Consider the following 27,236-nt stretch of genomic DNA (forward strand, 5'->3'; position numbering starts at 1 on the left):
TAAATGCCTCTCACCGGGTCGACTCTTTAGATCAGGCATCGTTTTATACTGAGGCATTACCTTGGCAGATCTCCCATTTCCCATGGCCTTCATCCCAAGAGGCTTCTAGTGCTCCAAGTACGGTTAGTGGATTGCTAACAGGTTCCAGGATTTTACAGTGTTGCTTTTGGTTTTTGATCTAGTTCATGGAAATTTGTGATTGCTGATTTTTACTGTGGCTTTTTGACTTTGCATTTTCCTCTATTTTGTAACCATTTTTCATCAATAAAAAGAGATTGATTTTCCTACAGTCAAGTGTGGTGGATGGTTATCGTTTCCTGCTCTGGGTTGCAACACTGCCAAAATGAAAATACTGTATATACTCGAGTATAAGCCTAGTTGTTCAGCCCTTTTTTTAGGCTTATACTCGAGTCCCCCTCGGCTTATACTCGAGTCAAGGTTATTTATTATTTTACTCTGTTATTATTATTATTATTATTTTCATTTCATTTATTATTTTATTCTATTATTATTATTACATTTATCATTTCTCTTATACATTTATTATTTTACTGTATAATTGTTATTGCTACATTCATTTTACTCTTTTTAGTATTATTGTTATTATTACATTCATTATATTACTCTCTTTATTATAATTGGAAGGGTATGTAAGCCCATTTACACTGAAGAAGGAAAATAATCATTTAATCAGAGTTGGACAGTCTTATCTTAAATTACCATTTTTGTAAATATTCAAAAATATATACTCTACTGATTCCTCAATTAATGTAAATTAATTGGTGCAGCCAGTGTTTAAAAAGCAGGCTTTCTCTCCCTCTTAGGCCTACCTTGAAATGAACTTTAAGGAGGCGGTGATCGCGGCCGTCAAATACGCGGAAACCACTCCAGTCCTGGTGAACGAGAAGCACGTGAAGATAGAGGTGGCCGAAAAGTCCAAAGCGACTCCCAGTCAGGTGAGCAGAGGCAGGGGTTGGTGCTTGTTTCTGAGGAGCCAAAGGCAGTGTCCTCATCCCAGTTGGACCTCACTACCTCTGAGGATCCTTGCCATAGATCAGGCATGGGGAACCTTCGGCTCTCCAGGTGTGGTGGACTTCAACTCCCACAATTCCTTGAGGCCAAGGTAAGCCTTTGGGGCGAATGCCGAGCCTCAAGGAATTGTGGGAGTTGAAGTCCACCACACCTGGAGAGCCGAAGGTTCCTGACCCCTGCCATTAAGGGATTCTTAGTCTGCTGCTTAGGGCTAAATGGCAAGCTTGTTTTCTGCTGCCCTGGAGACGGTGGTCCACGCTCTTGTTACATCCCGGTTAGATTACTGCAACGCACTCTACGTGGGGTTGCCTTTGAAGACTGCTCGGAAACTTCAACTAGTCCAGCGAGAAGCAGCCAGATTGCTCACCGGAGCGGCGTACAGGGAGCATACCACCCCCCTGTTGCGTCAGCTCCACTGGCTGCCGATCCAATTCTGAGCACAATTCAAAGTGCTGGTTTTGACCTGCAAAACCCTATACGGTTGTCCGAACGGATCTCCCTCTACATCCCATCTCGAAGTTTAAGATCTTCTGGGGAGGCCCTGCTCTCGACCCCGCCACTGTCACAAGTGAGGCTGGCGAGGACGAGGAGCAGGGCCTTCTTAGTGGTGGCCCCCCACCTGTGGAACTCACTCCCCGGGGAGATTAGATCGGCGACTTCCCTTCTGGCGTTTAGGAAAAAACTGAAGACCTGGGTGTGGGACCAAGCCTTTGGTCATTCGGACAACTAACTTAAGGATCTAACGATAGACAAGGACAAATGGAATGGAATGGATATATGGACTCTGAACCCTGAGCACGAGATTGTTTTATTATTTTATTATGTATTATGTTTTAATTTAACTGTTGAATTGTTTTGTATTTTACATTGCTTGTCAATTGATTTGGGCATCTAACTGTGCCTCCTCTGTAAGCCGCCCTGAGTCCCCCCCCCCCCCCCCGGGGTGAGAAGGGCGGGGTATTCTCTCTCAGAGGGAGTGTGGTGGAGGCTCCTTTGGAAGCTTTTAAACAAAGACTGGATGGCCATCTGTTGGGGGTGCTTTGAACGCGATTGTCCTTCTTGGCCGAATGGGATTTATTATTTATTTATTATTTATTTATTATTTGCACTTGTTAACCGCCACTCTCAGCCCGGAGGCGACTCGTGGCGGTGTACATAACACAAAAAGACAACAATTTACAATATCATAAGACCTTAACACAACATATAAAAATCCGCTTCGTCTAGTTTAGGGTCATAGCCAGTCTCGTAGTCATAGTCCATTCCGGTGGTCATTCCAAAAAACATAGCACTAGCTAAAGGCCTTTTCAAAGAGCCAGGTTTTCAGGCCCTTGCGAAAGGCCATGAGGGAAGGCGCCTGTCTAATTTCGGCAGGGAGGGAGTTCCACAGCCGGGGGGCCACCACCGAGAAGGCCCGCTCTCTCGTCCCCGCCAGGCGTGCCTGTGAGGCAGGCGGGACCGAGAGAAGGGCTGGATGGCCCACAAAATCTCTTCCAGCTCTAGGATTCTACAATCTATAGAGATTGGATGGTCAGGCTGCACGTTTAGCTGCAAGTCACCCCCAAAGAGCAATCGGGGAAACCAAAATCAGTGCCCAGCCCAGGATAATTAATGACGAGAGATTACAAGACCTACCGTTTGTTTTCTTGGGTCATTGTGGAGAATGGGGCTTGAAATGATTTATTTGTGGTGGTGGAGAGTTGGTACACACGGCCACATTCGTGGTACGTAGAAGCCCTTCCTTGAGGAGAACAGTAAAGGTTTCCTTTGAATTCCAGAGCAAAGGAAGCCAGAAGAGCACCAAGAAGCCTCCTCCCAGCACAAAGTAAGTGTGGCTTTGCCTCAACCCAGCCTTTTCGCCCCATTCCCTCCTTCCAGGTTTGTGGCTGTGTTGTTAAAGCCTATCCTTTCTTCTTCTTCCTCTCCTTCTTTTTAGGAAAGACCAAACGAAGCCTGTGGCAAACCCGGACAAACCAACGGCTGCCGAAGCTGCTGCCTGTGAGTCAGATGCGGCTTTTCCCTCCCTCTCCTGATTCCTTTAGCCACAGAAAGGAGGGAGGAATGGGTCTGCCCTTCTCCTGGCCTGACACCCTTTTAAGCAAAGGCTTTGTTTGCACGACCATTGTATTAGGGCCACAAAGAATGTGTTAGGCCAGAGGGATGCGGGGGGGGGGGGGGGGGGGATGTCTGAATCAGAAAATAATCTTAACTCACAGCTACTTAAGCAAAGCTTAGCTTAAGCCTAACCGCACTGCGTTGGCAGAGCCTTGAAACCCTATGAACAAATGCCATTTCCTCACTACAGCCAAAGCCAGCGATAAGAAGCCCGCCAAGACCCTTCCCAAGTCTGGGAAGACGAGCACAAGTGGGACTCAGAAGAAGCCTGCTGAGCCTAAGAAGCCTGCTGAGCCCAAGAAGCCCGCTGAGCCCAAGAAGGCTGCTGTCGATGCCAAGAAGCCTGCTGTGAAACCGAAGAAGCCTCTGGATTCCAGGAAGGCGGAGGATGCCAAAAAACCCGTGAAGAGCAAAGTGGTGCTCCCCAAGAGATCCTCCAAGCACGAGAAGAAGACCGAGAAACCGAACCCTGCCTCAGGTACCCTTGTAAAGCACATGTAGTGGAAGCACCCCTGCTTCTGCACTGCCCTCACATCCTGCTGCAAAGAGCCATGCTAGCCTTGGAGAGCTAGCCAAGAGAGAGCTGCCCGCTTCAGAGGTTGCTTCTGAGATCAAGGTTTTGGCTTTGGGTGCCAATCCTCCAGGGGCTTGCTATGTCTTGTGTCCATTTGGCCTTCTTTGGCGATGGGCCTCGTGGGAGCGGGTGGGAGAAGAAGGCACAGCACAAGCAGGAGCCACCACAAGGGAGGGTGATGGGCAAGGAGCAAGCTTCCTTTCCACTGCTGCCCAGGAGATTAGGGGTCCATGGAGCCATTGGATCAAACAGCAGGAAAAGAGATTCCACTTGAAGATTACTAGAAAGGCATCCCTGAGGAGGAGCAGACAGAGCTTTTGAGGGAGTGGCAGACCTGCCGGGGGCGAGGGGGGGGGGAGTCTTGTTAGTGTATCAGCCACACAGCAAGGCAGGAACACAATCAACAATCACAGCCACCTTAGGCTATAAACTACTTTATTTTACAACTATATACGTTAGAAGCTACTTAACACTCAGCACATCATAAACCTTGCTTCTCCACCGACTGTCCGTAACATTGCAAACACACACGAACCGTTATCAGTACTAGTCCACACCTCTTGCATTCCAGAGTAACATATGATGGTATGATGTACAACGCACAACGCTGCATCCATTTGCTCTATACATTTGATTTATGATCTCTCTAGGAATGCCGTTCCCTCCATGGTTCAGTTAACTTTTTCCACACAGGAATACATTACCCTCGGCACATAGCATTTTATACATACATACATACTTTGAAATCTACATTATAAATTGCAAACGGCTCCAACAAGTCTGGCTTGTGTGGCTGTGCAAGATGAAAGTGCCACCTCCAGAACTGGACCCTCGACCGCCAAGGATGACCTAGACTTGCTTATTGGAGCAGCCCGCTTTGAGATAGAGTAGAATAACTTGATTCCCATCATGCATCGTACAGTGAAATTAAATGCCGGCCCCAATGCACATTATATATGTAGAATTACATAAACAACAACACCCATCTTTCCATGTTCAAATTGCTATTGCACAACCTGTGATGCCTATTATTATTATTATTATTATTATTAGCCAATACATCACACAGTCCTAGATACTTGGGAAATGTCCGACGTGTGATCCAGTACAACAGCAAGCAGAGTGATCTTGTCTGCTGTGGACACACCTTTTGTTTCTAATAGTAGTAGTAGTAGTAGTAGTAGTAATAATAATAATAATAATAATGCGAAGACTCTGGCACAAGCCAGTCAAGGTGGTCCCAGTGGTGATCGGCTCACTGGGTGCAGTGCCTCAAGACCTTGGCCTGCACTTAAACACAATCGGCGCTGACAAAATTACCATCTGCCAGCTGCAAAAGGCCACCTTAGTGGGATCTGTACACATTATTTGCCGATACATCACACAGTCCTAGACACTTGGGAAGTGTCCAATGTGTGATCCAATACAACAGTGCTTCTCAGCCTTTGGTCCCCAGATGTTTTTGGCCTACAACTCCCAAAAATCCCAGTCAGTTTACCAGCTGTTAGGATTTCTGGGAATTGTAGGCCAAAAACATCTCGGGACCCCAGGTTGAGAACCACTGCAATACAACAACCAGCAAAGAGTGTTCTTGTTTGCTGTGGACTCATCTTGTTGTGTTTCTAATAATAATAATCTAAAAACCTTGACCTGCCTTCACTTTAAAACAATCGGCGTTGACAAAATCTCCAGCTGCAGAAGGCCTCCCTATTGGGATCTGCACGCATTATTTGCCGATACATCACACGTGTGATCAAGCACCAGCATAGTGATCTTGTTTGCTGATACTAATGGTGTTGTGTACCAAATAATAATAAACCATAATAATAATAATAATAATAATAATAATAATAATAAGACTTTACCTCCCACGTACTTAAGTTTGGTGAAATGTAAAGATTAGGTTTGGGCTTCCTAATCGTAGACTCTGTGTTCCTCGCCTGTGATGGTCAAAGTCATTCTTCCTCTATTTTCAGAGAAAAAGGAGGAGAGCAAGGAAGCAAAGAAGAAAGCCAGTGAACCAGTCAAAGAGGTAAATTCCCACCGTTTGCATTGCAACTTGAAACAATTCAAAACTCATTTCCCACAAGAGTCTGGCCAGAACCAATACGAATGCAGCGCAACCACAGTATCATTGTATTTGGGGCCCAAATAGATCAACCCGTGACATATGCAGTAGAATCATAGAATCATTGACTTGGAAGGGGGTCATCTGGGTTATACGATTATTCCTTCCGCAAGTTCGTGAACCGGACTGAGAGGGAACCTTCTCTCTTGCAAGCTGGCTGACCCTGTGGAAGCCAGTCAACACCTGTCAGTGGAAGAAAAATAACTATGCTGCCTTCATAACCGTTGGAAAGATAGTTTTTTTTTTCAGATTCTGTTGTCATTTGGTAGAATAATTATTTCTTCGTAAGTTGCATCCTTGTTACAAACTTGCTGTATTACAACTCATAAGTTCATTACATTGTTGAAGGAATGGTTTCGGCATCTCCAAGATGACTCCAAGTATTGTTGGATTACTCCTTGAAACAAGGACATAAAATCTATCTAAATGTGTGAAAATTTGAGGAAAATACTAAGAGGATGTTTTCACTTGGGAGCAAGCATTTGGCCCAACGTAATTATCTGTGCAATACAGTTGGAATTGACCCTGGATTGATGAATATGATTATTTGATCATCTGGATTTGGATCTATGCACAATAGTCGTCTAATGTTTACATATGTCTGATTATTATACCAATCTCAAGCTTTCTCTTCTTTGAGCCTGAGGTGCTGTGACTGGACAAAGTGCGGGAGACTCTGACGCAAGGGTCCCTTTTCCCTTTGGTTTCCTTCCCAGGTGGTGGAAGAGAGATGCGTGGTGGCCATTTCCAGCCTCCCGGACGCCGGGCTCGGCCTGGAGGAAGTCCTGAACCTGACCAAGCCTTTTGGGAAACTGAAGGACATCTTGATTCTGTCTTCGCACAAGAAGGTACGGGGCAGCAGCCCTCCTTGCGGGACAGTCTGCTTTCGGGTCCCTTGGGCATGATTAGCGCTGCTGGATCAGGCATGGGCAAACTTTGGCCCTCCTTCCAGGTATTTCGGACTTCGGCTCCCATAGTTCCTAACAGCCTCCTGGCCATGAGGAATTGTGGCAGTTGAAGTCCAAAACACTTGGAGGGAAGGCCAAAGTTGGCCCAGGCATGTGCTGCGTTTTCCTGGAGATCATTTCAGCCTTGGAATCCTATACAGAAAAGATGCAGGTTATGATGTACGGTATTGACTCAAGTCTACTGCACCATTGAATCTAATGCACACCTCCATTTTTCAAATCCTGAAACAAAAGAGGTATTTGCCGATGAATGTTACATGCAAAAAGCATCAAAAAGCGTGCTCTTTGTAGTAGTAGTAGTAGTAATAATAATAATAATAATAAACCTTTATTTATACCCCGCTACCATCTTCCGCAGGAAGCTTACAAGAGGCCGAGCACAAAATACACCAGAACAAAAACACAACAATACAATACAACAATAAATAACTCATAGCAAAACAATAACAAAATATCACGATGCGATTTACGTCCACTCCAGTTGCTGCCTGCTTAGGATTCCTTTAAAAACAATTGTGTTGGAACCCCAAAGCTTCCAGCAATGGAAAAGAAAACCTCGGGGGACATCTATGCTGTAGAATGGATCCAGTATCAATGCTATGGAATTATGGAGGGTTTAGTTTGACCAGTGAGCTACTGCCTCACCAAATTGCAAATCTCAGGATCCAACAGTATTGAGCTGTGGCCATTAAATGAGAGGTGACGTCCCTCAAAGGGGAGCTTTTGAAGCAGCTTCCTGTTTTGCTTTGTATTAGTATTTGTATTTTGTTTTGTTTTGTAATTGCTATTGCTTGTATTGATTTATTGTGGGCTCGGCCTCATGTAAGCCACACCGAGTCCCTTGGGAAATGGTAGCGGGGTATAAATAAAATATTATTATTATTATTATTAAAGCCCTAAACGGTTCTTGCCCCACTTACCTCTCCGAACGCATCTCCACCTATGAATCGACTAGAACATTAAGATCGTCTGGGGAGGCCCTGCTCTCGATCCCACCTGCGTCACAGGCGCGTCTGGCGGGGACGAGAGACAGGACCTTCTCAGTGGTGGCCCCTCGGCTATGGAATGCCTTACCGGTAGACATCAGACAGGCACCTTCGTTGCTGGCGTTTCGGAGAAAGGTCAAGACTTGGCTTTATGAACAAGCGTTTGGTTAAACAGTGCAACTGAACATAGGAAGACGGTAAATGGAACATAGGAATGGCACAAGGATTATGAGAACGGATCTGATTTCACTGAGGTGTTATGTTTGTTTTTGTTAATTGTTGTTGATGTTGTTGATTTTGTTGTTGCATTTGTTGCGTTTTTAAGTGCACTGACATTGTTGTGATAACTTGTACCTTGTAAACCGCATTGAGTCGCCTGTTTGGGCTGAAAAATGCGGTATAGAAATAAAGCAAATAAATAATAAATAAATAAATTATTGGGCATGATTAGCGCTGCTGGATCAGGCATGGGCAAACTTCGGCACTAGGGTTGCTATATCATGCGAATCTAATGCGCATCCTCATTTTGGCGAGGTCCTTTAACCAAAATGTGAGCCGGTAGGCTGTTGGGACTTGTGGAAGTCCAACAAAACACCTAGAGGGTCGGCGTATGCCCGTTCCTGGCCTAAACATATATGTGAACGTATACGGCAAGTCAAGTGGTCTGTCTCTCGTTCCTTCCCTCTCTCGCAGGCCTACATCGAGATCAGCCGCAACGCAGCTGACCTGATGGTGAAGTTCTACTCCTGCTTCCCCATGTGGGTCGAGAAGAACCAGCTCTCCATCTCGTTGGTGCCCGAATTCAAGGACCTGAAAGACGAGGTGGGTCCTCGGGGTTCTTAAGAATCCATGGGAAACATTTGGGGTCGTTTTTGGGTCCTTACCAGTCAGATTCCAGCCACGGCTTGCTTTTTGTTACAGATTGATGGTCATTGGTCCCAACTCGAGTGGGTTCATTGAATCCCTTCCAGGACAGTCAGTTGGTAGTTAGCGTTGCTGTTTTACAAGGTCTGCTCTGGCAATTGGATTGAATCCGTTATTCACCTGCGGATTCGTATCCATTAAATTGCTCTCTTGGGGAATTTTCCCTGGAATTGGAAGACCAGAATGCCTTTTGGGCACAACAATTAAATGATTGCAAATTACCATATATAGAGATAGATTTATTTATTTACGGCATTTATATGCCGCCCTTCTCACCCCGACGAGGACTCAGAGCAGCTTACAAGATATATATACATACAATATATTATATTATTAGCATAGTAGCATTTAACATTTAACCTGTGTTAAATGTTTTTAATGTTTCAATTATTTTTGTACTGTTGTGGGCATCGAATTGTGCCGTTTTGTAAACCGCCCTCGGGCTGAGAATGGCAGTATAGAAGCATAGTAAATAAATAGTAAAATATCAGTATTATATATTGCTATATTGCATTATACCATTATATTGTAATATTATGAGTAATATTACATGTAATATATATAATTATAATATTGTATTATTACTAGTATTATATTGTATTACATTATGATATAAATATTATATGTATAAACAATATACTAGATTATATTATTAGTTGTTATTATTATTATTATTATTATTATTATATTATTAGATATAGATACAGCTGCACACGCACACACACTCAAGGATAGTTATCATCTACAGAAAGCCAATCCGTAGTCTCTACTAATGTCTATCCAGAATCAGGATCATTTGCTCTTGTGTACTGAGAATGATGTGTTGCCTTGAAGACAAGTGTATGTTGTAACATAGGCTGTCATTGTCCCTTTCAGAAAATACCTGTGGCAATTACACTGGATAGCTGTTTGTGTAACATGAATGCAGAGGGAGGAAATGTGGGGAAAGGACGTAATGTTCTCAAAGTGAGGCCAAGGTTGAGGCATTACTTCACAGAGGAAAATGGGATCTAGTTAAACTGGGTTTTGTTTGACGTATAATTTATAAACCCACAAGCAACATGCTCGGCCTTGACGGAGTAAATCTTGGTTCTGTCTTCCTTAGGAGGCCATTTTCATCTCTCTGATCAAAGAAGCCAATGCAGAGGTAAGTTATGGCGTCAGTTGACTTCCCTTCGCTGTATCTGAGTCTTTAGAACAGGAAAATATTAGGAAATCATAGAATCCTAGAGTTGGAAGAGACCTGGTGGGCCATTCACTCCAACCTCATTCTGCCAAGAAGCAGGAATATTGCATTCAAATCACCCCTGACAGATGGCCACCCAGCCTCTGTTTCAAAGCTTCCAAAGAAGGAGCCTCCACCACACTCTGGGGCACCTGGAATATTGTGTCCAATTCTGGGCACCACAATTCAAGAGAGATGTTGACTCTAAGCTGGAATGTGTCCAGAGGAGGGCAACTCAAATGATCCAGGGTCTGGAGAACAAGCCCTATGAGGAGCGGCTTAAGGAGCTGGGCATGTTTAGCCTGAAGAAGAGAAGAATGGGAGGAGATAGGATAGCCATGTATAAATACGTGAGAGGAAGCCACAGGGAGGAGGAGGGAGCAAGCTTGTTTTCTGCTTCCCTGGAGACTAGGACGCAATGGAACAATGGCTTCAAACTACAAGAGAGGAGATTCCACCTGAACACAAGGAAGAACTTCCTGACTGTGAGAGCCATTCAGCAGTGGAACTCTCTGCCGCAGAGAGAGTGTGGTGGAGGCTCCTTCTTTGGAAGCTTTGAAACAGGCTGGATGGCCATCTGTCAAGGGTGATTTGAATGCACTGGACTGGATGATGGCCCAGGAGGTCTTTTCCAACTCTTGGATTCTATGAGTTTCTTCTTCAGGCTAAACATGCCCAGCTCTTGAAGCCGCTCCTCATAGGGCTTGTTCTCCAGACCCTTGATCATTTTAGTCCCTCTCCTCTGACCACATTCCAGCTTAGGGAAGTAGTCCTTGTTTTACTTGTCTTCTGAAATAATATAAATATCTCACTGAAACACCAGGGACTTCTTGTGTTAGAGCGTGAGCTAGAAATAGGAAAGGGTGCAGGGGGAAGCTCAAGATACCGCTGCTTCATTGTGCTTGGTGTCAAAGAGCCTTAACGTTGCAGCAAAAACAGTGCCTTGGTGAGGGCCACTTATAGTCCTTTCTATCCGAGGAGAATTGCGATCATAGAATCAGAGCTGGAAAGGGCCCTCAAAGGCCATCCAGTCTAACCTTCTGGCAGCCAAGCAGGAAAAGCACCATCGGAAGGAGAGAAGGACAGAAAAAGAGAGAAGGATGGAAGGAGAGAAGAGAAGAAGGAGAGAAAGAGGGGAGGAAGGAAAGAGATAAGGAAAGATTGAACCAACGAGCAAAGGAAGGAAGGAAGGAAAGAGGTAGAGAACGAGTAAAGGAGAGAAAGCACAAGGGAAAGAAAAAGGGAAGGCAAGAAAGAGGGAAGGAAGGCAAGAGATAAGGAAAGATTGAACCAAAGAGCAAAGGAAGGAAGGAATGAGGTAGAGAAGGAGAGAAAGCACAAGGGAAAGAAAAGGAGGGGAAGGAAGGATAGAAAGAAAGGAGGAGAGAAGGAAGGAAGGAAGGAAGGAAGGAAGGAAGGAAGGAAGGAGATAAGGAAAGATTGAACCAACGAGCAAAGGAAGGAAGGAAAGAGGTAGAGAAGGAGTAAAGGAGAGAAAGCACAAGGGAAAGAAAAAGGGGGGAAGGAAGGCGAGAAAGAGGGAAGGAAGGAAAGAGATAAGGAAAGATTGAACCAAAGAGCAAAGGAAGGAAGGAATGAGGTAGAGAAGGAATAAAGGAGAGAAAGCACAAGGGAAAGAAAAATTGGGGAAGAAAGGAGAGAAAGAGGGAAGAAGGAAGGAAAGATGGAACCAAAGAGCGATGGAAGGAAGGAAGGAAAGAGGTAGAGAAGGAGAGAAAGCACAAGGGAAAGAAAAGTAGGGGAAGAAAGGAGAGAAAGAAAGGAGGAGAGAAGGAACGAAGGAAGGAAATAGATAAGGAAAGATTGAACCAACGAGCAAAGGAAAGAAGGGAGGAAGGAAGGAGGTAGAGAAGGAGTAAAGGAGAGAAAGCACAAGGGAAAGATAAAGGGGGGAAGGAAGGAGAAAATGAGGGAAGGAAAGAGATAGGAAAGATGGAAACAAAGAGCAAAGGAAGGAAGGAGAGAGGTAGAGAAGGAGTAAAGGAGAGAAAGCACAAGGAAAGAGGGAAGGAAAGAAGGAGAGAGAGAAGGAAAGATTGAACCAAAGAGCAATGGAAGGAAGGAAGGAAGGAAAGAGGTAGAGAAGGAGAGAAAGCACAAGGGAAAGAAAAGGAGGGGAAGGAAGGAGAGAAAGAAAGGAGGAGAGAAAGAGGGAGGGAATGTTGGCCAAGCAATATGTGGCAAGTACAGCTAGTAGTTAGTAAATAAATAAAATAAATGGAGTATCAGTGGTGGCTGAATAGGTGCAACATTTGGGTATCATTGGCTGCATCCCAACTCCAGTTCAAAGCAGATATTGTGGGATTTTCTGCCATGATATTGTGGGTTATAAAGTTGAGTGGAAGGGCCCTAACAGGAGCAAAGAGCTTCTGGAAAGGCCAAGCAAAGAGGAGAGGCACCTGAAGCCTTTTCTTGTGAGGTCCACGCAACATAGACAAAGCAGTCAAGCCCTGAGTACTTTGCCGGGATGGGGAGCCGAGCGGGGTAGCCCCGATATCCTTGCTTGAGAAGCAGAACGATGAGCCCAGGCTCAGCCTATGGACCTGCCTTTTTCTGTCTCGCAGGTGAAGGTGGAGGGTCTGCACACACAGTTTGTGCACCTGGGCAACCTGCCAGACAAGGGCTACTCCGAACTTGAGATCCTTTGCGTCGGCCTCCGCTTTGGGCGGGTGGATCACTACATGGTCATCGCCAATAAGAACAAGGTGAGTGTCCCTCACGGGCGGCTCCTCCTCCTCTTCCTCCTCCTGGAAGATGGGGCTCAGCCACTGTGTGCATGTTGGGGGGGGGGGGGCCTTCCAGGCAGATCATGCTCTCTCTGAAATAGCGTACAAGTCCTGGTGCCTCTTTCAAAAAGGAAGAGAGCGGTCCGTGTATGACTTCAGCCAGCAGCGTCTACATGTAAGCTGGGATATGGTTTGCAGAAATGATATAGGGATTGTATTGTTGAAGGCTTTCATGGCTGGAATCACTGGGTTGTTGTAGGTTTTTCCGGGCTATATGGCCATGTTCTAGAGGCATTTTCTCCTGACGTTTCGCCTGCATCTGTGGCAAGCATCCTCAGAGGTAGTGAGGTCTGTTGGAACTAGGAAAAGGGGTTTATATACCTCTGGAATGACCAGGGTGGGACAAAGGACTCTTGTCTGCTGGAGCTAGGTGGGAATGGGTTGTTGTAGGTTTTTTCAGGCTGTATGGCCATGGTCTAGAGGCATTCTCTCCTGACGTTTCGCCTGCATCTATGGCAAGCATCCTCAGAGGTAGTGAGGTCTGTTGGAACTAGGAAAAGGGGTTTATATATCTGTGGAATGACCAGGGTGGGACAAAGGACTCTCGTCTGCTGGAGCTAGGTGGGAATGTTTCCACTGACTACCTTGATTAGCATTTGATAGCCTGGAAGTGCTTGGAGCAATCTTTTGTTTAGATGTCCTTGTTTGTTTCCTCTCTGTTGTTGTGCTGTTGTGATTTTAGAGGGGTTTTTTTAATGCTGGTAGCCAGATTTTGTTCATTTTCATGGTTTCCTCCTTTCTGTTGAAATTGTCCACATGGTTCTTGTGGATTTCAGTGGCTTCTCTGTGTAGCCTGACATGGTGGTTGTGAAAGTGGTCCAGCATTTCTGTGTTCTCCAATAATATGCTGTGTCCAGGTTGGTTCCTCAGGTGCTCTGCTATGGCTGACTTCTCTGGTTGAAGGAGTCTGCAGTGCCTTTCCTGTTCCTTGATTCATGTTTGGGCAATGCTGCTGCGTTTGGGGGTCCCTCTGAGACTTCTTGTCCACAGCTGCATGGTACACGGTAGACTCCTGCAGAAGTGAGAGGATCCTTCTTGTCCTTTGCTGAACGTAGCATTGGTTGGATTTTCTTGGTGGGTCTGGAGATAGTGTGTATGTTGTGTTTCCTCATCCGCTTCCCTCTGCAGTCAGTGGTTCCCTTGATGTAGGGCAAGAACCCTTTCCCTCTGGGTGGATCTTGGTCTTGACTCTTGTGGCTTCTTCTCGGCTGTCTTGCCGCTCTTCTGATGTCTGAGGTGGAGTATCCATTGGCCTGGAGAGCCCAGTTGAGGTGGTTCAGTTCCTCTTGGAGGAGGTGGGCTCATCAGATTCTCTTGGCACGGTCTGCCAAGGCTTTAATGGGGCTTCTTTTTTGACTTGGGTGATGGTTGGAGTTTTTGTGTAGATATCTCTCTCTGTGTGTGTGGGTTTTCTGTAAACGGTGTGACCCAGTTGTTGATCTGGTTTGCGGATGACTAGGACATCTAGAAAAGGCCGTCTTCCTTCATTTTCTTCTTCCATGGTGAATTGGATGTTTGGGTGGATGCTGTTAAGATGTTCCAGGAACCTGTTGAGTTCTTCTTCTCCATGGCTCCAAATCTGGAAAGTGTCATCCACATCTCTGAACCATATTGTGGGCTTTTTGGTTGCTGTCTCCAGGGCTTGTTTTTCAAAGTGTTCCATGTAGAAATGAGCTATGACCGGGCTGAGAGGGCTCCCCAGAGCTACTCCATCTTTCTGTTTGTAGAACTCATTGCCCCACTGAAAGTAGTTAGTTGTGAGGCCATTGTGAAACAGATACAGGGATTGCATGTATTATTTTTGCACTTCCCAGGCCATCCTTCAGCTGGACAGCGCTGAGTCGGCTGCATCCATGTGCCGCTTCCTCACAAAGTATCCGTACAGCTTGGGAGACCTGGAGCTGACATTCTGGCGGTCGCCACGGGTTGAGCCCTTGCCAGTAAGTCCCTTTTGTTCGCTCCGTCTGGAGAACGCAGTCTGTGTAGAGCAGAGCTTTCCAAACTGTGTGCAATGTGAAATGGAATAGAATAACTGTTGTTGTCCTTGTACGTTCTGCAAGGAAATTAAATGCCATCCCCAGCACACATTCTATATGTAGAATTACAAAAACAAAACACCCATCCTTGCACATTCTCATCGCTATTGCACAACCCCTTTGTGCCACATCAGTGTGAAACTGTTTTTGCTGCTTGTAAAGAGTTCCAAATGTTCAATACAATGTATTTCTCCCCCCACAGCCTGAAGTTTTGAAGAAACTGGCGAAAAAGCAAGAGCCGAAAAAACAGAGGTATGGTTTTGTAGAAGTATCCAAAGTAGAAGTATCCCTTTATGTGTGTCTGTGAGTGCGTCTGTGTGTGTGATTTAAAGAGCTGCTCCGTAGAGGAGGCTGGTGTGCCATGGTGAGCTCTATGGTCTGATTTCTTTATAGTGGTTCAGAGATATATCCAGTAACACAACCCTCTCCGTAACTCTCTCTCATGTCCCCTCCTCTGTTGAGGAACATCTCAAGGAAGCAGATGGTGTTTGGAGGTGTGGGTGGTGTCACTCCCTTCTGTTAATGGGCTCCGGTGGGATGTCGAGGCAACTGCGATGAGCACAGAGGAATGGCATGTCATTTCACATTCTGCAAAAGAGCACACATGCCTTTCTTTGTGTGTTATAATATAAGCAGGGACCTATTTGGGGGAATAAAAATCCCAATGCTGTTCCACCAAAATATAACGGATAGGGATTTATTCAATAATAAAAATCCCCAAAAACAAAACACCACTTAGATTGGAATGGGGCTTCTGTGACTAGAAGCCCCAAAACTAAAAAAAAAAAAAAACTGTAAGGAAAGCTGGAACTTTCTTCTGGCCAGGAAAAAAAAAAAACATTTTTGAAAGCCCTCTGGGACTCACCAACTTAGAAGCACTGATAAGCCCTTGGCTTACTGGAAGTATTCTTAGGTAAGAGTGTGTTGGATTAGCCCTCCGGCTTGTATTTCTGAGGTACCACTAAAAGATTGTTCTTTAAAATCTACGCTACCACTATTAAGCTCTTAATTACTGCAGGAACCGGCTTCTAAAACTTCACCCACAGAGGCACACGTGAGGCAGTTGTTGTGAACAACAAAACAATTATGTTTATTTAAGAGAACAGGAACAATTCAGTTATATAAAGCTTAGCTGTTTCAAAATACGGACTTAAAAGTGTGTGGTTACATAAAGCAGTTCAGGCTTAGTTACACAGGAAACACTTATCTCTCCCTCCACAGAACTACAGACAGGATTTTTTCTCTGACAGTAATTTATACAACATCACAGATAATCCTATCCTGGATCTATCTCTTCCCTCCTCTACCAGCTATTTCCCTCATAGCTGTAGAATTCTTTCCATTAGCTAACTCCGCTAGCCAACAGACCAATCTCAGGCCTCTTCTCACTAACCCTCTATACCAGTGGTTCTCAACCTGTGGGTTCCCAGATGTTTTGGCCTTCAACTCCCAAAAATCCTAACAGCTGGTAAACTGGCTGGGATTTCTGGGAGTTGTAGGCCAAAACACTTGGGGATCCACAGATTGAGAACCACTGCTCTACACCACTCCAAAACTCCTAACACCCTCTCCCTTTGACACCCAGGCTCAATCTCCTGTCAGGGTTTCAAAAACCTTCCCTTAAAGTCAATTATTTTCTTTTTCTAAGTTAAGCTCTGCCCACTCTCACTTAGGCAATTACAGTCCTCCCTCATTTCCTTCCAAAGCTGCTCTTTCTAAACAGGAAATGAGTAATTACAATGGATTCCCCTGGCACGCTTTCCAAAATGGCTTCTAAACTTCTTCGGTCCACTTTTACCTAGGCTTTTCCTAGCCTAACAGGTCGGGAATTCACTACCCAGGATGAGGCCAGGGCTTTCTCCTCAAACCTTTTCCTATCACAGCTTGCTCTGAAATCAGACACTGCAAGGGCAGGAAAACACACAGTAATGAGGAAAGCAATAACCGTGGAAGGTGTTGCCGAGAACCATGCTAAATATGCAATATGATGCAGTACATAGTAATAGCTGACTTGTACTTCACTTCCTAGATGCCAATGACTTTTTTAATGTGTATGCACCTATTCAGCCTACATGTTGTCTGTGTAACAAATGCAATCATTTATTTTCTACTGCTGTTGATTTTAAGCAGAGCGACATACGGATCCCGTGTTGCAACTCATAAAATGGCCTTTCCCCCAGGGCCCTGAGCACTCCTATTTCTCTTACCTGGTTATCTGTGAAGGAATGCACATGCCTGGGAAGCATAACGCACATTTCTGATACTGTATGGGTCCATGAAGCAACAAGCTCTAATAAGGAAACTGAGAAGAGGGGGGAGATGGGCAGGAAAAGTGTATAAAAGGAAGTGGGTGTGGGAAAAAGTCAGTAGTGTCTTTCTTTGATGCAGAGATACAAGCAATATATTCATTTCCAAGCAAAACCGGCTTGTGAGTGATTATTTAATATTGCTATATAAAACCTACAGTCTTACACGCACATGCACAGCACGGGCTCCTTGCTTGAGCGCAACACCCAGAGCCCAATTTCTGCCCCAGAAGGAAGTGCCCGTGTCACCAAATGCTTGGGAGGGGGTGAGACCTCTTCATAGCTCAGTTTCACGTACATTTTGGGCCCTTTATGCCAGAGCTACCCTTTATGGGGAAAAGACCACTGCGGCGGTTAGATATACACACAAAGCTAAGTCTCTTAAGCCTGCAATGGAATGTTTCCTCGCTGTACAAGTGCAAGTACAAACATGATGGTGAGCAAAAGAAGAAAAAGCAAAGTTTCCAAGTAGAGAAATAAGGTAGGCTTTTGTTTTGACTCCTTGGCCCTTGTCTCTTGCGGCTTTGCAGGACAAACAGAAGCGACCTTGGGTTGTTGTAGGGTTTTTCGGGCTATATGGCCATGCTCTAGAGGCATTCTCTCCTGATATTTTGCCTGCATCTATGGCAAGCATCCTCAGAGGTAGTGAGAAAGAAGTGACCTTTCAGTTTTGATCAAATAGACTCAGAGAAGTCTTGCAATGCTCCCAGCCCTTGGCTCTTTGGTCACTCACCGTGGGGGGAGCCAAGTCCTTCCTTCCCCCCTCTGGGTGGACCCTGTGCCTCTCCAAATTCCCAGGGAGCCCTCGTTCAGCCAACGCACCGCAGCCACGGCCCGGGAGAACGGAAGACTGAGCTTTGGGCGGAGGAGAGCTGGAGGCGGCGTCCCTTTGGTGTGGAGACCCATCCGCTCTCTTCGGGGATTTCACCGGAGGGAGACGCCTGAGGACGAAGAAGACGCAAGAATGCAGCCGCTGCCTTCAGCTTAGATCTGCCTCCATGAAATGATAGGCAGGTCCCTGCCTCCTGACTTGTCCAGTCTAGGGAAGCACTTGTGTACTTTGTATACAGAATCTTGCTTTTTTCCATTGACTCTGCAGAATTGTGTATCTATTTGTATTTTGAGCTGTGAATGCTGACTTTCCCCCCTGCCTCCTGGGTTTGCATTTTTGCCCTATTCCAGAGCAACAAGACACTGTTTTTTTCCTCTTGTGAGAGAAGACCTGCATCCTCCCAATTCCCATATGAATTCTTTTAGCGCATTGCTCCCATTCCTTGGAGAAAATGGAAAGACTGATGTTGGTGCTTTCCCCCCTTTTCCTGGTAGATTGCATAGACTCAAACTCCCATCTCACAACAGAGAGAAGTGAAGTAGTGTTTCACCAGTTTCTGCAGCCTGCCCCTCGGGCTGTGTTTAGAGATTGGCCTGCTTCAATCTGCCACAAAAAAAGCAAAGATTGCTTCACTCAGACTAATGCAACATCCAGGCTGATTGTGGAGATTTCCCACACTTCGAACATTGTTCTTTGCACAGTTGTTGCTGCACACCTGAAGCGCAGGTCCTAGTTGATATCTCAGCCTCAAAATAGCAAGTGATTGGATGTTATTCAGCATTTTTTCTTTTTCTTTTCTACAATTATGTAATAGCAACCATGTCTTGAAGAAGAGCCGCGTCGAATTGCCAATTGCAACTGGAAATATTATTTTTTGTTTTTATCCAATTTTTGAACCATCTCTGCTTCATCCCAGTGGAATCAAATAGGACTTATGTGGCTGACTCCACTGGTTTTTTTGAAAGTCCATCCTCTTTGCTGGCTATGCCATTCAGAAAGTCAGACCCTCAACTGAAAAAAAGCACAATGTATTGCCTTGCAATCCTTGTTTTTGGATTGGAAATCCTGCTTTGACAGTCTGCAGCCATCTTTCGGGAGGCATCAACGGTGGCTGCTGCTCTTTTGTCACCAAATTTTTACCTTCTGCCCATTTTCCTTTTTATTTTAGTTCTGCATCCCACTGTGCATTTAGAAAGAAGAAAAAGAAGACTTAATGAGACCTTTTGCTTATGTGTTCCATGCCTTTAGAGTGACAGCTGCAGTCAGCTGGCACAACATGCAAAGGAAACCTTTCAGCTGCAAAGACACCTGATGCTTCGTGGGCAAAGCAGGACCAAAGGAGCCCAGCCTTATGAGGCCAGACTGGGAGATGAAAGACTGTGCTTTATGCCTGCTCCTGCTTGTAGACACCCAGAGGAGCCCTGGCTGCCCATTGCTGGACACCCAATGGACAGTTACACCACTGGGTCAGATCCGCAGAGCTCAAAACTTAGGCACTTCCCATCAGGCAGGCATTTCCTCTTCAGCGCTGTCCTCTGCAATGCCTCCTTGAAGTAGCTTAGATTGGGAACCAGTTTTCAGAAAGCTGAAGTGAAATCAGGATGGAGGGCACCGCAAAATATGTGTTTCCCACTCAGTGTGTCCTTAACCTGATCCGTTTTAGTTCTCTAGGTGTCTGTCTCCTAAGTGGCCGCACTTCTGAATCATAGGCAGGAAGGTGGTGGATAAAAACACCAGGAAGCTTTTTCCTACCCTCCTATTAAACCCATTTTTATGCCTAAGCGGAGTCGCGCGTTCTCTCTGTGTCCCCGTGTTGTGTGTGTCTTCAGACCGAAACTGAAGCCTGCCACCTGAACGCCACACGTGTGAATTGAGTGGCACCTTCAGAGAAACTCCTCAGGTAACACGCCACACTGAGAAAGGTAAATAAACATTTGTTAACGCCACTTTGGTAGACAGGTGAATAATGATAGGTGCCCAAAATGCTAACCTCGTAATGTTTCAGGAAGCCGCATCTGTTGGCGCCAAGAGGTGATTGATAACTGTGGCGTTCTCAACATAGCTTGATCTCTTCTGTTTTTTTAAATGTATTTAGCCCTGACACGAAAGCAATTCCTGAAGGATCCGCCGTCGTTCCTCCGTCCCTGGAAACGAAGGAAGAACCCAGCCGCGACCCGAAGGCCAAGGTGGAACTCTCGGGAGCCGCGTCAGAATCGTTGAAGACCAAAACACCGGGAGAGGGCTCTGCAGTGGGAGCTCCCGCTGTTGCGCCGGATTTGCCCTCATCCGGAGAAGACAAGACTGAAGAAGGAAAGCCCGGAGCAGCCCTTGCTCTCTCGTCCAGCAGCACGGGGAAGAAAGAAGATGCTCCAGCTCTCTCGTCCAGCACTACCGAGAAGAAAGAAGATGCTCCAATTCTCTCGTCCAGCAGCACAGAGAAGAAAGAAGACACTCCAGCTCTCTCGTCCAGCAGCACAGAGAAGAAAGAAGATGCTCCAGCAGACTCTCATGCTGAGTTACAGGGGAATGCAGGGGCTTCGGCAGAAGGGAACGCCAGTAAAGAATTGGGTGCACCCACTGATAAAGAACTGGCCAAAGGACTATCTGGCGAGGCTCCAAGAGAAAGCTCTGGGGCTGAAGGCTCTACGATGGCAGCGGAAGGGGAAAATCCCCAAGATGCTTCTAGTCTCGAGGCTGTTCCAGCAGCACCTGCCGAAGCTCCAGCACAGGAACTGCCTGGGACTGGGCAGGTCTCAGAACATAAGCCGGCAGTGCCAGAAGCAGAAAAGATTGAACCCTCCATAGATATGTCAGAGACTCCTGTCTCTGAGGAGGCAGCCGTGGTAGATAAGGAACCAGAGAGCAGTCTTTCTGCTCCTGAGCAGCACATGGAGGTGGAATCCGAGGCCGTTGTAGCGCAAACGCAGGAAGACAAGGCGGTGAAGGTTGCTTCACCGCCGGCCAAGGCAGAAGCAGCTGTCAAAGTGGAAGCTGAGGAAGGCCCAGTGTCGAATAATGGGGCCGCCAAGGAGGAGAAGCCTCAAAAGAATGTGAAGAAAGACAGTCCAGAACAAGCTCTCTCCAAGAAGAAGCCCAGCAAAGGACCAGCGCGAAGCAAAACGGAGGAATCGAGGAAAGCGCCCGCGCCTGTGCCAGAACCCACCGCCGCGGAGGCTTCCTCTGCTAGCAAAACTATCCTTAAGGCCTTGTTGTCTGTCCCGAACGTAGCGCAGAAAAGAGCCCCGTCACGAAGGAAGGCCGGGCACAACCCTGCCGTAAAGCCAGGGACAAGGAGCCAAGCGAGAAGGGAAGAACCCGTGGAACATGGGCCCAAGCGAGAACACAAGCGGTCGGCCTCAAGGGAAACGAGTCACGAGAGGCTCGCCAGCGGCCAGTCGGACTTGCCGGACTGTATCAAATCTAAGCCGAGCGCGAGCTCTCTGGTGGCCTCTGAGTTAGGGAACGAGAAGACTCGGTCGCAGCCGGAGAAGGACCCCCAGGCAGACACTAAGGGTCCCCCCAAGCAGCGCCGGGAGCGGGAGAATAGGTCCTCCAGCCTGAAGCGAGACAGCGGCAGCAGCAGCAACAAGGTGAGGAGAGCAGAGCGCCGGCTCATTCTGATGGGCGACCGCTCATGGTGTTTCTCCCCGAAACGAAGGTGCACGGGCCTCGCCGTCCTGGGCCGGGCCCCACTCCCTTCCTGAAAGCGGCAGCAGCGAGTGGGGTTGGCAAGCGCATGGGCATACCATGCAGCCCCAGAGGGCACCTGGCGCATTCCGGCCCCAGAAATGGAAGAAGATGAGGGCCTGCGTGCGCCGGGGAAGCCGAGGGCGGCGAGCAGCCTCTTCGCGGTGGAGTCCTCAACGGGCAAGTATGGCCCCTTCTTTCTCTTGCTGTTGCCGTCCCTCCATTGGGAAGCAATACAGAATCCTGGCTGCCCGAAGGAAAGAAGGAAGTAGGTGATCCACTGTTATTTTTGCTGTTGTTGAGGCGCTCCAGACCTGGACAGTGAGAGCGGTTGGCATTGTTGCTCCACTTGTGTAGCATTGCAGTCAGTTCCCTCTTAGCTTAAAATCGGGATGTTGGTGTGCCTCTCGGAGGCTCTTTCCTCCTCCTCATTTTCTCCTCCTTTTAAATCTTTCCCTCCAGGCATCCGCTGGAAGGAGCACTCGAAGTTCTAGAAGCTCCACAAAACCAAAACAGGTGAGGAAGCAAAACATGGGGAACCTTGGCAGTTGGGGGCGCTTCAGAGACGTTTCGGGAATGACAATAGTCCATAGTTTCCATTCTCGAGGTGTTTATCAGGAAAATGCTCGTAACATCCCTCCCAGGTGTCGTTTTGTCTGCTTTTTTGGTCATTGTTGGATTTAGAAGGATTGGGTTGCTCTGAGAGAGTCAAAGAAAGCAAACATTTTTCTGCTGGGTTTTGGTGCGCTTGGCTGTTTTTATGTGACATTGCTCCCCAAATTGGCATTTTCTTTAAATGCAGTGGATTTGGGTGCTTCAGGGGCTACACTTTGGGATCCCATGTGGCCCACAGACTGTGTTGCAACCACCTTTTTGTATCTTCTGTCAGCCAAAACAGGTGTCTGGGGCTGCTGTGTAGCCTGTCTTAGCTTAGAAATAATCCCACAGGCTGGCAACCACTTATAATGATAGAGGCTATTTTAATTAAAAACCAAAGACAAAAGCTGGAACTTTCTTCTGGCTGAAAAAACCTTTTGAAAGAGCTCTGGCACCCACCAAACTTAAAGGGAATGTTAAGCCCTTGGATTACTTGAAGTAATTTAGGCAAGAGTGTGCTGGATTAGCACTCAGGCTTGTGTTCCGAGGTAACACTGAAAAGATTACTCTTTTAAATATACGCTGCCACCAATTAGACTTTTGATTAAAGTTTTAAACTCCTTTTAAAACTTCAGCCGCAGAAGCACACGTGAGGCAGATGTTATGAACAACAAAACAATGATGTTTATTTAAGAGGAGTTGAACAAAACAAGCATTAAGCTTAGCTGTTTGGAAAAATTGTCATAAAAGTGCGTGGTTTCGTTAAGCAGTTCAAACTTGCACATAAACACTCCTCTCTCCCTCCAGAAACCCTAATCATCACACTGTCCTTCCTTGTCTTGCACTTCTTGGGCGTTGCTCTGCTTTGGGTAGTTTTGCTAAAAACTTAGGGTTGGTGTTCCCTCTTCTACAGGAAGAAGAGCTTTCCTCGTTCAATTTGGATGAGTTTGTCACAATGGATGAAGTCACAGACGAAATGGATTCTCCCTCCCAGCTGAGGAGGAACCCTGCGAGAGGCAAACGCAAGGAGCCGGCCAGGAAGAAGGAGCCCTCCTACGAACCCAGCTCCAAGCGGAAGAAGAGCAAGGCCTCTGAGGCCGAGAGCGAGGTCTCCTTCGTAACACTGGACGAAATTGGTGAAGACGAGGGTGGGGCGGCCCAGGCAGAGCCCTCAGATGCCTTTCCGGACCCCAGGACGCTGGTCACGGTGGACGAAGTGAATGAGGAGGAGGAGGAGGAGCTGATGGACGACATGATGGGGGACCCCCAGGCGCTGGTGACCTTGGATGAGATCTCTGAGCAGGAAGAGCCGGCGCTCCAGGAATCCCCCAAGAAGGCCCCAGAGCCTAGCAAAGCCGACCTGAAAGCAGAGCCTTTGGTCACTCTGGATGAGATCTCTGAGCAGGAAGAACCAGCCGTGCCGGAGGCCACGAAAGAGGCCACAGAGCCTTGCGAAGCTGACCTGAAAGCGGAGCCTTTAGTGACTCTGGATGAGATCTCTGAACAGGAAGAGTTGGCCACGCAGGAGGCCACAAAAAAGGCCGCAGAGCCTAGCAAAGCCAACCTGAAGGCAGAGCCTTTAGTGACTCTGGATGAGATCTCTGAACAGGAAGAGCTGGCCGTGCAGGAGGCCACGAAAGAGGCCACAGAACCTAGTGAAGCTGACCTGAAAGCAGAGCCTTTAGTGACTCTGGATGAGATATCTGAACAGGAAGAGCTGGCCACGCAGGAGGCCACAAAAGAGGCCACAGAACCTAGTGAAGCTGACCTGAAAGCGGAGCCTTTGGTGACTTTGGATGAGATCTCTGAGCAGGAAGAGCCAGCAGTTCAGGAGGCCACGAAAGAGGCCTCTGCCTCAGGAGCTAGTGAAGCTGACCCGAAGGCAGAGCCTTCAGTGACCGTGGATAAGATCTCTGAACCAGAAGAGCGGGCGGTCCACGCGGCTGCTCAAGAGCCCTCCACCCCAGGAGCTGGCAAAGCTGGCCCGAAAGCAGAGCCTTTAGTGACTGTGGATGAAGTCGGAGAAGTGGAAGAGCTCCCTCCGAACAAGGAGGAGCGTGGCAACAAGAAAGCCTCGAAGCCCCGGAAAGAGGAGAAGCAGGCCGCAGAGGATCCTTCCCCGATGCCGGAAGATCCCGGCGCTCTCGTGACGGTGGATGAGATCCACGAAGACAGCGAGGACCAGCCGCTCATGACCCTGGACGAAGTGACAGAGGACGAAGAAGACTTCATGGAGGATTTCAATTGTCTGAAGGAGGAGTTCAACTTCGTCACTGTCGACGAGGTCGGGAGCGAAGAGGAGGAAGAAGAAGAAGAGGGCACCTCTGCCGATGGAAAAGTCGAAGAGCCCGTTGCCCAGGCAGTGCCACAAAAAGAAGGAGAAGGAGGAGGAGGAGATACACCAGCGCCAGCGGATGAACCAGCAAAGGAGGTGGGGTCCTCTTCCCCTTCGGAAGAAACGGCCGTTCCAGAGAGTTGCCTAACGAAAGAGGCAGAGGACGGTGAGAAGAAGGAGGAAGAAAAAGAGGCGCCTGAGGCTCAGGCAGAGGATCTCAAGAAAGAGCAGCCGGATGCTGAAGATGCAGAAAGAGAGGGGAAGGAAGCCACCTTAGAAGATGAAGAGAAGGACAAAGGAGGAGGAGAAGGAGACACAGCGAAGACCTGCGAGGCCCCTGAAGCAGGCAGGACTCCTGAGCCGCCGTCGGCAGGTAGGAACTGAACTGTTCTTAAGGGGAGAATATATATATATATATATATTAGGCTTGGGCGGTTTCGTTCGTTAATTTCGTAATTCGTTATTAATTCGTATTTAAATTAGCTTACGATCCAATATTGAGCCATGCAGGAATTGTGTGAGGAGTAAATTAGATTCGAAACAATTTTTTTCAATTTATTTCGTAATTATTTTCGCATGTCTGGTGCAAGTTTTTATAGTTGTTGTTTGTCTTATCACAGAGGGAGAGGGAAGCTTCAGAAGTTCCCCCTGTCCCATTTGGAGGTTTTTTTTAGCATATTGCGCAATCTCGTCCGCCATTAACGAATCGATTCGTAATTTTACGAAATTTCGTAAATTTCGAAATTTTTTAAAGGAAAAATTCGGAATTATTTAAAAAAAAAGAAACGCAAGGGCCCCCTAAAAACAAAACGAGTTTAGAACCAAATTTTTCCGTGGTTACCCAAGCCATATACATATACATATACATACATACATATATATATATACACACATACATACAACACATACATACATACACACATACACACACAAACACTTTATTTGTACCCCGCTACCATCTCCCCAAGGGACTCAGTGCAGCTTACATGAGGCCGAGCCCAAACATAACAATACAAGCAAAACAACAACAGTACAAGCAATTAAAATAAAACATAGACAATAAAATATACAACATTATCAATAAGACAACACGCAATTAAAAACAGTGGGAAGGCCAAATGTAAAGTTAATATTGAAATAATGCTGGGACATGGACGGAAGGTGGTAGTGGCGTTTGTGGAAGGGCATACGAGCAGATCTAAAAAGTGTAAAGTGCTTTGGAGGACAAAGTGCTATGGGGGTCATTATTCTGGGAAGGCACGCTGGAACAACCATGTCTTCAAGCTCCTCCTAAAGACTGCCAGAGTTGGGGCCTGCCTGATGTCTTTAGGAAGTGAGTTTCAGAGTCGAGGAGCCACCACCGAAAAGGCCCTCTCTCGTCCCCACCAACCGTGCCTGCGATGCAGGTGGGATCGAGAGCAGGACCTCCCCGGATGATCGAAGGGATCGTGTGGGTTCGTATACAGAGATGCGGTCACGCAGGTAGGCAGGTCCCAAACCGTTCACGGCTTTGTAGGTAAGCACCTGCACCTTGAATTGGGACCGGTAGATGAATGGTAGCCAGTGGAGCTCCTTAAACAGGAGGGTTGACCTCTCTCTGTAAGGAGCGCCAGTCAACATCCTGGCTGCTGCTCGTTGGACCAGTTGGAGCTTCCGAGCCGTCTTCAAGGGCAGCCCCACGTAGAGCGCATTGCAGTAATCCACCCTAGAGGTGACCAAGGCGTGGACCACTCCGGCCAGATCAGCCTTCGCGAGGTACGGTCGCAGTTGGCGCACGAGTCTTAATTGTGCGAAAAAAACCCCAGACACCGCTGACACCTAGTAGACACATAAAAGGTTAATTTCATACAGTATTTGAAACAAAGTGTGTGCCTTGTTCCACCAGAAAGCAGAAGTGTCCCCATCACAGCCACTCATGTGGACAATTGGAGGATTTTGGAGGATTTGGGCGTTCTGGGTAAGGGATGCTCTGTTTGCTTCTGAAGCTGCTCTTTCTGGCTGCTACTTGCTCCTTGCTGAGGAAGTCCACCTCTCTCATTGTCCCTCTCTTGAAATCTTAGAAGGAGCAGCCCCACCCGCGGAGGTTCCTATGGAAACAGAGTCAGGGACCCACGAGGAGGAGAACACCGGGCCCGAAGCAGCCGACATGGAAGCCGGGGGGAGCTCAGCATCCGCGCCAGAGGAGGAGGAGAAGGAGAAAGAGAAGGAAGCGGGAAATGACGCGCAGGCGCCTTCCAGGGATGCTCCCGCAGAAGACGACACACCTGCAGAAGCCAAAGAACCCGAGGCCAAAGCCCCATCGCCGGCTCAGGATCCTGGCCCACTTCCGGAAGCTGCTTCAGAAAGCGGTGGCAAAGCAGCCCCTGCTGTGCCTCCTGAAGAAAAACCCGAGAAAGGTAGTGTTGACACATAAGAACCCCTTTCGATATCTCATTTCCAGTATTTCCCAAGGTTCCTAATGCAGCGACCCCTGAATACAGTTCCTCATGTTGTGCTGACCCCCAACCAGAACATTATATCCGTTGCTACTTCATAACTGTCATTTTGCTACTGTTATGAATCGTTGTGTAAATACCTGATAGGCAGTGAATGGAAATACTTCACTATGCCCAAATTTGAATACTGGGGTGGGGGGGGGGGATTGATTTTGTCATTTGGGAGTTGTAGTTACTGGGGTTTATAGT

At 47.1% G+C, this 27,236-nt stretch overlaps 1 protein-coding gene across 2 annotated transcripts in view; it reads left to right on the top strand.

Moving 5' to 3' along the window:
* Positions 1–27,236, top strand: part of ZNF638 (zinc finger protein 638) — a 108,202-nt gene that overhangs the window by 73,356 nt on the left and 7,610 nt on the right. For both annotated transcript variants that reach the window (XM_060779525.2, XM_067468429.1), the window contains 15 exons: positions 825–956; positions 2,811–2,857; positions 2,969–3,030; positions 3,338–3,625; positions 5,698–5,753; positions 6,566–6,697; positions 8,497–8,625; positions 9,833–9,874; positions 12,538–12,678; positions 14,574–14,699; positions 14,998–15,047; positions 20,029–21,523; positions 22,083–22,136; positions 23,131–24,925; positions 26,613–26,948. In XM_060779525.2, coding sequence (XP_060635508.2) covers positions 825–956; positions 2,811–2,857; positions 2,969–3,030; positions 3,338–3,625; positions 5,698–5,753; positions 6,566–6,697; positions 8,497–8,625; positions 9,833–9,874; positions 12,538–12,678; positions 14,574–14,699; positions 14,998–15,047; positions 20,029–21,523; positions 22,083–22,136; positions 23,131–24,925; positions 26,613–26,948 — 4,885 coding nt within the window. The remainder of the gene's footprint in view (positions 1–824; positions 957–2,810; positions 2,858–2,968; positions 3,031–3,337; positions 3,626–5,697; positions 5,754–6,565; positions 6,698–8,496; positions 8,626–9,832; positions 9,875–12,537; positions 12,679–14,573; positions 14,700–14,997; positions 15,048–20,028; positions 21,524–22,082; positions 22,137–23,130; positions 24,926–26,612; positions 26,949–27,236) is intronic.

Source organism: Anolis sagrei, chromosome 5 (assembly GCF_037176765.1).
Source record: "Anolis sagrei isolate rAnoSag1 chromosome 5, rAnoSag1.mat, whole genome shotgun sequence".
Lineage (NCBI taxonomy): Eukaryota > Metazoa > Chordata > Lepidosauria > Squamata > Dactyloidae > Anolis > Anolis sagrei.